This window comes from Aulonocara sp. 'chitande type north' Nkhata Bay, linkage group LG23 (assembly GCF_057382095.1).
Source record: "Aulonocara sp. 'chitande type north' Nkhata Bay isolate Kocher_YH1m ecotype deep benthic linkage group LG23, A_spYH_male_GT1.1, whole genome shotgun sequence".
NCBI classification, from domain to species: domain Eukaryota; kingdom Metazoa; phylum Chordata; class Actinopteri; order Cichliformes; family Cichlidae; genus Aulonocara; species Aulonocara sp. 'chitande type north' Nkhata Bay.
In genome coordinates this window covers 26110256-26122897 of record NC_141365.1, presented here as the reverse complement: position 1 = coordinate 26122897, position 12642 = coordinate 26110256, and the positions used below count along the sequence as shown (strand labels likewise).

The 12642-nt window shown below is 40.5% G+C and overlaps 1 protein-coding gene across 2 annotated transcripts in view; it reads left to right on the top strand.

Annotated features, from left to right (window-relative positions):
* LOC147301968 (glycerol-3-phosphate dehydrogenase, mitochondrial-like) overlaps nt 1-11866 on the top strand; it is a 38077-nt gene extending 26211 nt beyond the window's left edge. For both annotated transcript variants that reach the window (XM_086284730.1, XM_086284731.1), the window contains 5 exons: nt 7-165; nt 4157-4269; nt 6231-6309; nt 6398-6496; nt 9528-11866. In XM_086284730.1, coding sequence (XP_086140856.1) covers nt 7-165; nt 4157-4269; nt 6231-6309; nt 6398-6496; nt 9528-9653 — 576 coding nt within the window. In that variant the 3' untranslated portion in view covers nt 9654-11866. The remainder of the gene's footprint in view (nt 1-6; nt 166-4156; nt 4270-6230; nt 6310-6397; nt 6497-9527) is intronic.
* Nucleotides 11867-12642: the final 776 nt, after the last annotated feature.

Here is a 12642-nt window from a genome sequence, read left to right as displayed (position 1 = left end):
TTTCAGGTGCTATATGCGATTAAGGAGTACGCCTGCACCGCCATCGATGTCATCGCCCGGCGAACTCGCCTGGGCTTCCTGAATGTGCAGGCGGCTGATGAGGCGCTCCCACGTATCGTCCAGATCATGGGCAAAGAACTGGACTGGAGTCAGGAGAAGAGGACGGTACGGCTTTACAACACTTGATGTTTTTAACCCTTTAACATTCACCAGGTCACCGTTTGGTATGGTTAGATTTACAGAATCTCTGTTGTCCACATAGAGAGGCTTATTAAAAAAATATGCACGGCAATATGTCTGTGAAGGTTCTCAGTCCTCCAGGTCATCGTAGTCAAAGGAGCTTGCAAAGAAAAGCGTCTGGACTTCTTTAAGTTGCTTGAAGACGTTTCACCTCTCATCCGAGAAGCTTCTTGGATGAGAATGTCTTCACAGACATAAATAAAAGGAAATATAAGGCCCACATCTACTACTGAAAGTGTGCTTATGGTTAAAACATAACCTAACTCTATTTCTAAAACTGTCACCAGCATCCTGAGGTGCATGTCTGCAGGTTAAAAGGATGTGCACTGATGGGATTACACTTGTTTTATTCCCCTGGCTTCTGCATAAAGCTTTAATCCCTGGTGGGTTTCTCAAGTCGGGGCAGGGATTCGTTTTTGATCAGAGTACAATGGAAATGTCCACACCCTTTGCTCTTTCATAGAGGAGGCTCTGTGCATGCATGAAAGTTGAGCTATTTTAGGCCTTTATTGTTAACCAGCAGAAGTAGTGGGAGAATAGCTCATAAACAAGTCGGTTAATCATGCACCAAACAATCTGGTTTCTGGTTTTCCTTGTGTAAAAGCTTTCAGTTACATTGTTGTGAAAAAGTGTCTGCTTTCTTCATGGTTTTTTGTTTGTTTGTGTTTTTTTGCATATTTGTCACACTGAAATGTTTCAGATCATCAAACAAAATTTAATGTTAGGCAAAGATAACCAGAGTAAATACAAAAATGCAGTTTTTAAATGAAGATTTCATTTATTAAGGGAGAAACCCTATCCAAACTCACCTGGGCCTGTATGAAGAAGTACATCATGAATTAACTGTATTAACCACATTTTTTGGAACCCTGACTTCAGTTTCTTCAGCTACACTAAGGCCTGATTACTGCCAGACGTGTTGAATCAAGAAATCACTTAAATAGAAAATGTGTGACAAAGTGAAGCTAAAAGATCTCAAACACCAACACAGCACATCACGATCTAAAGGAGCAGCTGAGAAACAAAGTCAGTGACATCTACCAGTCTGGAAAAGGTTACAAAGCCATTTCTGAGGCTCAGGAACTTCAGTGAACCACAGTGAGAGACATTATCCACAATTGAAGGAAACTTGGAACAGTGGTGAAGCTTCCCAGGAGTGACCAGCCAACCAAAATTACTCCAAGAGCTTCGATGACTCATCCAAGAGGCCGCAAAAGAACATCTAACTCACTTGTCTCAGTTAAGGTCAGAGTTCATGATTCAACAATAAGAAAGAGACTGGGCAAAAACGGCGTCCATGGGAGAGTTCAAGGAGAAAACCACTGCTGACCAAAAAGATCACAAATGCTCGTCTCACATTTACCAAAAACATCTTGATGATCCCTTTTTTTAATTACAGTTTTTCATGGAATAAATGTAAAAGCTGCAGTTTGTATTTACTCAGACTTACTAACTTCTAGTATTAAATTTGTTTGATTTGATTGATCAAGAAGGTGGAAGATACTTTTTCACAGTACTGCAGCTCCAATGATCAGTTTTCCCAAAAAAAAAAACCTGTAACATCACCCCAAAATTTGTTATTGGTAATTCTTTGTCTGTGATTGAGAGATTTTAATCAGCGTAGTCCAGGGCCCTATTTCAGGAAGCCGGTTTAGAAAACTCAGAGTGAAAAACGATACTCAGGGTTGAGTAACCCCGAACTGTCCAACTCGGAATATTCGGTTTCAGAAAGGCTGATAACAATTAGTGCAGTCAACGCGGAGTTGCTTTAACCCCAAATTAAGCGCGCGCACGAGGATACATAAAGCCCTGATTAGTGGAGCACAGATTAAGCGAGTCACCATGGAGACGGAGGGAAAGAAGGCGCGGTCAATGTATTTTACAGCGCTTGAGGCCGAAATTCTGATGGCAGCATATGCCGATAACATGCAAATTTTGCAGAAAAAAAGTAACACAGCCTCAGCTGCAAAAGAAAGGGAGCATGCATGGCAAAAAATAGCCGACAGAGTCAATGCGTGAGTGTTAATTTAAACATTGATCTAGGGATTTCCACCCATTTAACACGTTATTTATTATATTTCATTTTTTATTTTATACATTTTATTTTGTGATGTGACGTGTGCGCAGGTGCAACCCAACAGGCCCCAAACGTTCCTGGCAGCAAGTAAAAATGAAATATAAAAATATAGTTCAACCAGGTGAGGTTTGTATTATGAGCCATAGTGCTTGGTCTGTTTGTCCGATGTAAATCAATTGCAGTTAGAGGCTACATTAATTTCCCCTCTGTAAGCACTTATTGAAATTATCTGAGCACATTACAAGTACATATTTGCTTACTCTGTATGCTCAAATGTGACCCGTTATAGCCAACAGAAAAAAAGCGGAGGCCCGAAAAACAGGTGGGGGTCCTCCACCACCACCACTCACAGAGCCTGGCCACTTGGCTTCCACATTTGTGATAATGTTGGCAGCATCACATATGATCTTCACAGTGCAGAGAACACAAATTAGCATCCATTACTATAATGAAATAATTTGTTAGTTTGACATGCTACAGGGAACTATGTACCTGTACATTAATGCTGTGGAAAGACTTCCTGTTCACATAGTCTCCTTCATTTACTGAAGGAGCAATGATTGGAATGTGAGTGCCATCTATACAGCCACTCACGCCTGGGAACCGTGAGAATAAATGTAAAATTTAAGTAGTAGTTCAAATATCACCACATCATGAATTAAGTTTTGTTCATCCTGATACCTGCAATTTTGTGGCATCCCTCTTTGATAAATCTTGTGGGTCTATGACCGGGGAACACCACAAACCAGTACAGGAGACGTTTCAGTGCAACTGTAACATTCCTGACTGCCCGACAGACGGTAGCCTTGGAAACGTGCTCAGCGTCACCAATATTATACAGAAAGCTCCCGTTTGCAAAAAACCGAAGTGCAATACAAATAATATGTACAGAACTGAGAGCATGTCCGCGATGTGTCACATGAGCAATATTAGGCCTGAGGATGTTATTCAAATAAATTATAGATTGTGCTGAAAAACGGTAACGTTCACACAGGAAATCATCAGGAAATGATAAAATGTCCAAACGCGCTCTAATCACTCTCTCCCGGCGGAGAGCTCTGCGGAGAATTTGGGCTTCAACATCTACTGGCTCTTCAAGGAAGGGGCACGCCATGTCTGACACTTCCTACAGTCAGGTTTCCGACAAAGAGGCGGAGAACGTCAGGGTTAGTTGAAGTAAACCTGCTAGGGGGCAGGTTAGCTTCACGGAGTGTGTCGTCATAGTAACTCACTCAGAATTAATCTAAACTCGCTTTGTGAAACCGAAAACCCAGAGTTTTCGTTAACTCAGGGTATACTTACTCAGAGTTTGCACTAAACCGGCTTCCTGAAACAGGGCCCAGGAGTTAGAAAACACAGATTAGAAAACACAGATTAGAGAGTCTCACTTGTAGGATGGGTGGAAGTTGTGCAGCCATAATAAATAATTTCTCCTCACTGTCACTGTCATGTGACAGCGACAGACTTTCTTTAGATTTGATGTGGTGGTCAGACACAAAGAGACTTTTGAAGATGTTATTTTGAGTTTTGGAAAACCAGATGTTTTCCAGTGTTTTGAGGTTTGTTTAGAGCTAAAAGATCTGATGAATCAGGTAAACTAATATCGAGCTGTGCATTTTGAGACAGCAGCTTGTATGAGTGACATGTAGCAAGCTGGAGAAAAAGAAACATTTTAGCCGTTGACACACATTGTAGTGACCTCATTAGACATTAGATGCCTCATTTAATGTTATAACCTGAGTTACAGAGGGTGTATGTGTGAATCTGTTTGTTCTGATTAAGGAGAAAATGACTCTGCTGATTAGTGTGGGCTCACTTTTTTTTTTTCTTTAAATCCAGGAGGAACTTGAGGCAGCGAGGAAGTTCCTGTACCATGAGATGGGCTACAGGTCTCGCTCTGAGCAAATAACCAAGACGTCTGAGATTAACCTGGACAACCATGAAGTAGCCAGGTAGTGCTTTTGAAAACGTCAGATAGTTCATTTAAGTTTCCTGATTGATTTATGCATTTTTTTTTCTTTCTTAATCATGTTCCATATCAGTTATAGACTACTCAAAAAATTAAAGGGACACTTTAATGAGAGTATACCATCCAGTCAGTTAAATCTCTGGGATGTTGTTCTGGTCATTTAAGTGTCAGAGGGGCTTGTTAATGAGTTTCAGTTGCTTTGGTGTTAATGAAATGAACAACAAGTTCAGTAGACGTGTGACAATGAGACAAACCCCAACAAAGGAATGATTTGCAGCTGGAGGGGACACATTTTTCCCTCTTCACTTTTTCTGTTTTTTACTAGTTTTGCATTTGGCCAGTCTCTGTGTCACTACTGCTAGCATGAGACGATACCTGACCCTACAGAGGTTGCACAGGTAGTCCAACTCCTCCAGGATGGCACATCAATACGTGCCATTGTCAGAAGGTTTGTTGTGTCTCAGGAACACACAGGCAGTTACTGTAGGGGAGCTGGACAGGGCCATAGAAGGTCCTTAATCCATCAGCAGGACCGATATCTGCTCCTTTACGCTAGGAGGAACAGGATGAGCACTGTGAGAGCTACAAAATGACTTCCATTAGGTCACTAGTTTAAATGTTGCTGACCAAACAATCACAAACAGACTACATGAGGGTGACCTGAGGGCCTGCTGTCCTCTGGTGGGCTCAGTGCTCACTGCCTGGCACTGTGGAGACTGATTGGCATTTGCCAAGGAATACCAGAATTGGCAGGTCCACCACAGGCACCCTGAGCTTTTCACAGACGAGAGCAGGTTCACCCTGAACTCGTGACAGATGTGAAAGTGTCTGGAAAAGCCGTGGAGAAGGTTGTGCTGTCTGTAGCATCGTTTAGCATGACCGGTTTGGTGATTGGTGATTGGTCAGGGGAGACATGTCCATGGAGGGGCACACAGACTCTGTGGTTCTTACTGTGGGGCACAGAGCAAATTTCAACTACAGGATTTCCTGCAAGTATTTAAATAATCTTAAAATATTATTTTTATAGTAATTTATGACCCTGATCATATTTAAGTTCGCTCTCATATTTTTACTATAAGGGGAATATTTCTCCCCACTGTAACTTTGGTCAGTCTGTCTCTACAACTCCTCACATTTTTTTTTGTTCGACTTGCTGGCTCTGATTATTACACAGCTAATAGACCCAGAACCAGATTCAGAGATTCTGGAGCAGACATTCAGGCTCTGGAAAAACCTGCTGCTTTCAGGGATAAAGGACCATGTTTGTGGCTCAGTTACCCAAATACTGTCTCTGGTACTGATCTCTGGTTGGATGAAGAGTTGGCAACAGTTTCAGGCAATGCCCTTTTAAACTCTTTGAAGGATCTGGTAGAGCTGTGATACCAAAACTCCTCTATTTTTAAAAGTAATATGAAAACATCTTAGATTACCTGTCACAGATATATGACAGGTAATGATGACCAAGTATAAATAAAAAAGTATAAGTAGGTCATAAATGGTGGGTGAGGTGGTGGGTGAAAGGAGGAAAGTCAGGCCTTTTTTTATCCCGTTTGGGGAAAATACTTATTTATTTCAGTGCAGACGGTAGTAGTTACAACTTACTAACTGTTGCTGTTGCACCTCAAAGGCATTTCCAAACCAGCGAGTAATTAGAAGGTCAACACGCTTTTGAGGAAAGCATAACAGCCTCTAACAGCCACTGCTCGCTAGGGAAAAATGTTTATTCCCAAAAACCAACCAGGGAACGAAAGCTAGAATTTAAGTAGTGGTTACTGGAGGCCATGTGGGTTTTTTGGGTCGTGGTTCCAGTGTTGGTCCTGGGCCAATGCTGGTTATGGTGTTGTATGCGCAACATCAACATGACGGTATTTGATCCACTGCTGTTGTTGTTGTCTGTTAATATCGCTGCTGTAAATCGGCTGTTACTGCTCGTGTGTCTGACAGGTACAAGAAGCGTTTCCATAAGTTTGACAAAGAGAGCAAAGGATTCATCACCACTGTTGACGTCCAGCGAGTTTTACAGGTGAGTTTTTTTCTCTCAGTCTTCACATATTTGTTACCCGCAGCTGCATGTCATTGATCCCGAGTGCTGTGTTTCTCCTTCCCTGCAGAGCATCAATGTGCACATTGATGAAAACGCGCTCCATGAAATCCTTAATGAGGTGGACCTCAACAAGAACGGACAAGTCGAAATTGATGAATTCCTGCAGGTAGGCACTAAGTACAGAGATGATCAGCAGCGCTTAATTTTAAGTGCCTTCTTTAGCATCTGTAAGCACAAGACAGACATCAGTTATCTGTGATCTGTTAATGGAGCAGCTGTGCACAATAAATGCTTAAACTAGCTTTGAGCTACGTGCTCTGAGTGGCCACTTTGTTAGGTACAGCTGTCCAATCAGCCAATCACCTTTTAACAACTCAAAGGATTTGGGCATATAGACGTGCTTCATGCCTAAATGCATGCAAGGTATGCTCTTCTGCATACCTTGGTTGCAGTCAAGGTATGCAGAAGAGCAACTCCGAATGGACAGCATGTCACTTCATTATATTAGCCAGTTATCAGATTTCAGTCCAGCAGAGCAGCTTTAGGATGCGGTGTAATGGAAGATTCTCATTTGCAAATCTGCAGTAACTGTGTGGTGCTATTATGTCAACAAGGACTAAAATCTCGGAGGAATGTTTCCAGCAACTTCTTGAATCTGCACCATGAAGAATGAAGCCAAAAGCGAGTTCGACCCAGTACTAGCAAGGTGTACCTAATGGAATGGCGGGTGATGTTACATAGAAACACGTCTTAAAGGTTTAGTTACAGCTTACAAATCCAAAATGCGGTGGTGGACTGGATTTTTTTTTTTTTTCTAGATTTTAGCAGGCAGTGAATAAAAAAAGTGTCTGGCTGTAATAATGCAAATTTATTTGTTTTCATTTGCAAAAATAAAAAATGCAGATTCATGGAAAAACTGAAAAATATTTGGATCGCAGATTTCAGCTACATGATTTCCTGCATGTAGCTGAACATTTAAATAATCTTTAAACAATCTTAAAATATTATTGTATTTATATTTTAAACCTTTACAGGAAAATCAAAAATACCAGAACAAATTTTAAAAAAAGGCAAATAAGAATGATTTTCTTTATGCGCACATGCACAGTATGCAGTGTGGTGTGTGTCTTATAAGAGGGAGCATTAATGCCCAACACCTCTGTGAGTGTGCCTGCCCTTCTCAAACCAGCAGAGCAAACATGACTGAGGACGCAAAGGCTGGATAATGGAAGCCCTCAGGAGCGTGATCTGTCACACACGGATTCAGCCTTTTTCTTTTTTGTTTTTTTTTTGTGGGAAATTGAGCCTGGAATTAACATGAATTCAGCCTGTAAGTGTACAAATCCAGTTTTTCTAATAGTAAGGTCACCAAAAGTCAAAGGTTCAGTTCCTCCTCTCTTGCCTGTCATTTTCAGTATTTTTACCCTGATAAAAGCAGCATATTCCTCCTCATACATGCAGGAGAGCTGGAACTTAAATTATCCTGTCGTTAAGAGAGAGAGAGAGAGAGAGAGAAAAAAAGAAAGACCTGTGTCCACCTGACAGGTGAGTAAACTTCCGCTGCTGCAAGCCGAGAGTGTGAAGTCTAAAGCAGCGGCAGGTCAGGCCGAATGAAGGTAATTAGAGAGGAGAGGCTCTGTCAGCGACTCGTGTAATGAGGCCTGAGGAGTGTCCGGGGAGCCCACACGTCCGTCTGTCGCTAAATTACTTTCTCACTCGAGTCCAGAGAACAGCCATTACAGAGGACTACCTTTGTTAGCGACCTATCTCTGCTGCAAGCGAGCCGATGTTCGGACAATAGAGAAGCTAAAAGTGAAAAGAGCTTCTGTCTCCTTTGTGATGACATCTGTATCTGTGCGTTTGTTTCTGCTCGCCTGATTCGCCATGTGAACAACAAACACAAAGTAGTGTGGAGGATATTGATCTTTTAACCCTCACACAAAACCTAACCCAGTTCTCCGGTTAACGAAAATTATGGCTGGAGGTGGGAAATGAACTAAAAAGGTCCAAGAAGTGTTAAAGCTGAGCCAGGTGACTTTATCTGTGGTGGATAAGGAACAGGAGCAGCAGCCGTGTGTTCTTCTGCTGCTGTAGAGATGCTCTTCTGCGTACTTTGGTTCTAACAAATGCTTATCTGAGTTAATGTTGCCTTCCTGCCAGCTCCCAGCAGTCCAGTCATTCTCCTCTGACCTCAGGGTTCAACAAGGTGTTTTCACCTAGAGAGCTGCTGCTCACTGGATGTTTTCTCTTTTTCACAGCAATTCTCTATAAAAAACAAACAAACTAGAACTGCGTGAGTGGGAAATCCCAGCAGATCAGCAGCTTCTGAAATACCAATAACCATGCCACATTTAAAGTTACTTAAATCCTCTTTTTTTTCTCAATTCTGTTGCACAGTTTGAAGTTCAGGAGGCCACCTTGACAATGTTTACATGCCTAAATGCACAGAGTTAGTGCCATGTGATCGGGTGATTAGATATCCACTGTCCATATGTACATAGCGCTGCAGAACTGTACCCCCCCAGCATGTTTACACTGAGTAGGAGATGCTCTGTATCTCATTGTACAACTGTATAGTGACAATAAAGGCATTATATTCTATTCTATTCTATATATTTTGTTAATGAGCAGTTAAACAGGTTTACCTAATGAAGTTTTCATAGATAAAGCTGCTTAGCAGTACATGAAGTCCTTAAAATAAGGGCGTCTTTGACCTGAACCAATTTAATAGAATTAATATAAGGAGTTTAAATATTTGTGTTTCGTGTCTAAATTTTTAGAAAAGAAAAAACAGTGACAGCACTTTCTTAGCGCGTCATCTTAACTATTAAAACATTGCTTTGCACTCGATTTGTTGACACTAAGATTGAGAAGAATATATAATCATGTCAGAGAACATTAAAATCGCTGCTTGTTTCCTGCCGTTGGAGAAGATTACATGACCTCATTTTCACATTAAAACAGTCGCACCTTGCTCAGCTTTAACACATGAAAACTAAAAATGGTTTCATCGTCTGCCTCTCAAACTCAGGGATGTGAGCTCTAAAGCCTTTCACTGCCAGGCAGGCGGTTTCCTCCTCGTCCTGCAGATAATTATTTCTGCCCGAGGAAAGCGGCCCGCCTCGCTTTGACAGGTTAACCTTTCCCGCCGTTGTCCTACACGCCACGTACTCTGTTCTCTCCTGTTCCCTCCGCAGCTGATGAGCGCCGTGAAGAAGGGACACGTGTCGGACAGCCGCCTGGCCATTCTGATGAAAACTGCAGAGGAGACTCTGGATCAGAGGGAACCGGTGTCGGTGGACCGAAGCGGGGGCGGAGTCTGAGTTGGATGCCAAAACAAAAAACCAAAAAAACCCCCAACCTTTAAAGGTGGTGATGACACACAAAAAAAGATGCAAATGGAGCTATTTGAATGACAATATTGCAATCAAGCATGCAGCCGGATGAATTTGGACAAATCAAGCACTCCTGTGTGTTTTGGGTGAAACGGTATCTAATGATTGAGGCTGAGATGTGTCTGTTTATTTAATCTGTTATGTCCAAAGTCTTAACATCTGGTGCCTCAGACCACACACACAACATTTTATACTGTCTTTTTACGCAGCACTTTTAATACTTTGACGTTCTCTTTGTCCAGCACTCCTTGATTGACGCTGATTATTGTGTAAATACCATCTTCAGGTGGCTTTGCATCACGCAACACAATTTACAGATAAATGTGAAGTTTCCTAGAAAAAGAAGGAAAAAAAAAAAGCAATTTGGTTCCAAGTATTGAAAAAAGAGCACTTCATTTACGTTTCTCAAAAATAATCACCCTTTTATTAAGTGAAAAAAGGTTTTAGCAGCTGCTTGAGGAAGATGCTTTCACCTTTTCAGGACGCCCGTTCTAGCTGTTGTTTAGTCACCGTACGTTAGCTGTATCAGTCTACTCGTATATGACTAAATGGTTGACAGGATGCAGGCAGCAGAATTAAAAAGAAAAGAGAACTTGAATGTGCCACTTCAGCCAGAAGAGGCGAATATGCGAGGCTGAAGATGAAGAAAGCGGGTATTTGGTCATTGTAGTGGCAATTTAAACCAGTTTTGCTACCGAGGCGCTGCCAGAGACGTTTAATTGGTGAGGTCTTGATTGTCCGTTTCTAAAGTTATAGTTCCGCTGGGGCAAAATGTCCGCATGAATCAAATACAATCAAACAACATCCATTTGTGTATCCAATATATATCCATTAAATGTAGAGCGGGAAGAATCGATACATTGTCGTATCACAGCATTTTGTATGCTGATGTTGTATCGATACAGGGAGACCAAACATCTGTACTTTATTAGAAAATTAAACTACAACCAATATGTGATTTTCATTTATTTTAACAGTTAATATATTACGAGAAAAACAGACTGATAGCAAATTGACTCTGTCTTACAGAAATATTTATAGCAGATTTTAATGACAACTGTATCTTATTGTTCAAAGCATACTGAGATTGACAGATATTGAGGACATAATTAGTGATAGTTTGTCACTGCTGTAATTAATTTAGTTTTATTTATTAGTTTTCATTTAGTTTTAAATAGCGCAAAATCACAAGGACGGTATCTTATACAGTAAACACTCTATAATCCATCTAATAATCCAGTCACCAATCAAACGACCCCCTATGAGTAAGCACTTGGTGACAGTGGAAAGGAAAAAAAAAATATAGTGTTTAAATGGAGCCGCTCTTTTTTTTAAAAAAAGAGAACGTTTTTATTTTATTTAGCAGCAAATTTCCTTTTTAAAAAAAAATAATTTTTCTTCAAGGAAACTTCCTGGTAGGAAGTGTTGGACCTTTAGACAAAACCTCAGCGATAGTTTCTGCGTGTCCTCTCTGATCTGTTAAAAGCACAAGTCAGGTGACGCTCAGCATATCTAAAGTATTTCTTCAGCCAGGTTTTTGTTTTTTTTCCTCTCAGATGAGTTATTTTTAGGCTCATCTGGGATCTGCTGTGTTTTCCATCTATTGCACTACTGAGGTTTACATGACGAGGTTTCCATCTTCAGCGCAACTGTTTGAGGACGCTGTCACTCTGATCTCCTCGTGTATATTTTTTATAATTATTTATTCTTTTTTTTATCCGTGTCATTCTGCTCTTTGCTCTTATAAAAACAGGATTTCAAAGGAACTATGAGTTATTTTTACTGGCTATAAGGTTGAAGTTTGTTTTGTTTCTGTGCTTGAGGTCGAGAGCAAAGACCTGAATTAACGCTGTATTAACGCACATCCACCAAACTGTTGTGTAATCCTGCATGCAAGCTGATGATTTTTTTAATCATGTATCTGATGGAAATGAGATGTTTTTAAGTGTGGCATGCTTCGTGTGCAGACTTTGTCTGAGTGCAGTTGAAAGACAGTTCACTGTATGAATGTATGATGTGCCTTGTTCTGCCTATAACATGACACTCAGTCTTCTTTTTCACAAAGCTACATGAGTTAAACATTAACAGGAAAACATGTTGAGAATGTAAAGACATTTATAAAACATTTATTACGTGAAAAAGTCGATTGTATGCCTGGTTTGTTCGAAATAGAGACTTATTGACGGAAGTTGAAGGGTTATTATTAGTTATGGATAAGGGTATTTTCTTTATGGAAGCCGATTACTTCATGTTTTAGTATAAAGATTTGTACTTTGATTGGGTTTTTTTGTTTTGTTTTGTTTTTTTTTGGGGGGGGGGGGGGATTTTCTGTATCCCATTGAAGGATTGTTTGGCTGAAATGACTCCGCAGCACTGTCTTTCTGCATCTTAAGTCAGAATCTTTGTAGCTAAAGATAAAATTATTAGCTGTTTGATGAACTTTTAAGGTTTCACAACACAAAACCTTTAAAATGTTGAGTGTTTATTTTCCTTATTGGTGCATGTAGATGTGAAAATGAATGTTTGGCAGAAATGGAGGAGAGGATTCTGGCACAACTTAATACTTCCAAGGTGTCCCAATGAGAACATGAAGTCTGAAGAGGTTAAAGATCCAGCAACAGTTGTAGGATTAAGAGCAGCTTTGTTTCAGCCTTTGGCCTGTACCAGGCCAGTGAAGTCCAACAGTTTTCCTTCATATGAAAACTGTTCTTGGAGCTGTAACCTCCAGTTTTCACTGCAGTGCTGTGAAAAAACGTTCACTCTTATTGCTTCTATAGGAAGGTAAAGGTAAGTCTGCTAGAAGCAATTAGTACTTTATCATTGTCATCAATAGTTATACTTGGGTGGGGGGGTATAACAAATTTGAATGTTATATTTTACAATATTAAATATATTAATATTAAATATTATATTTTAT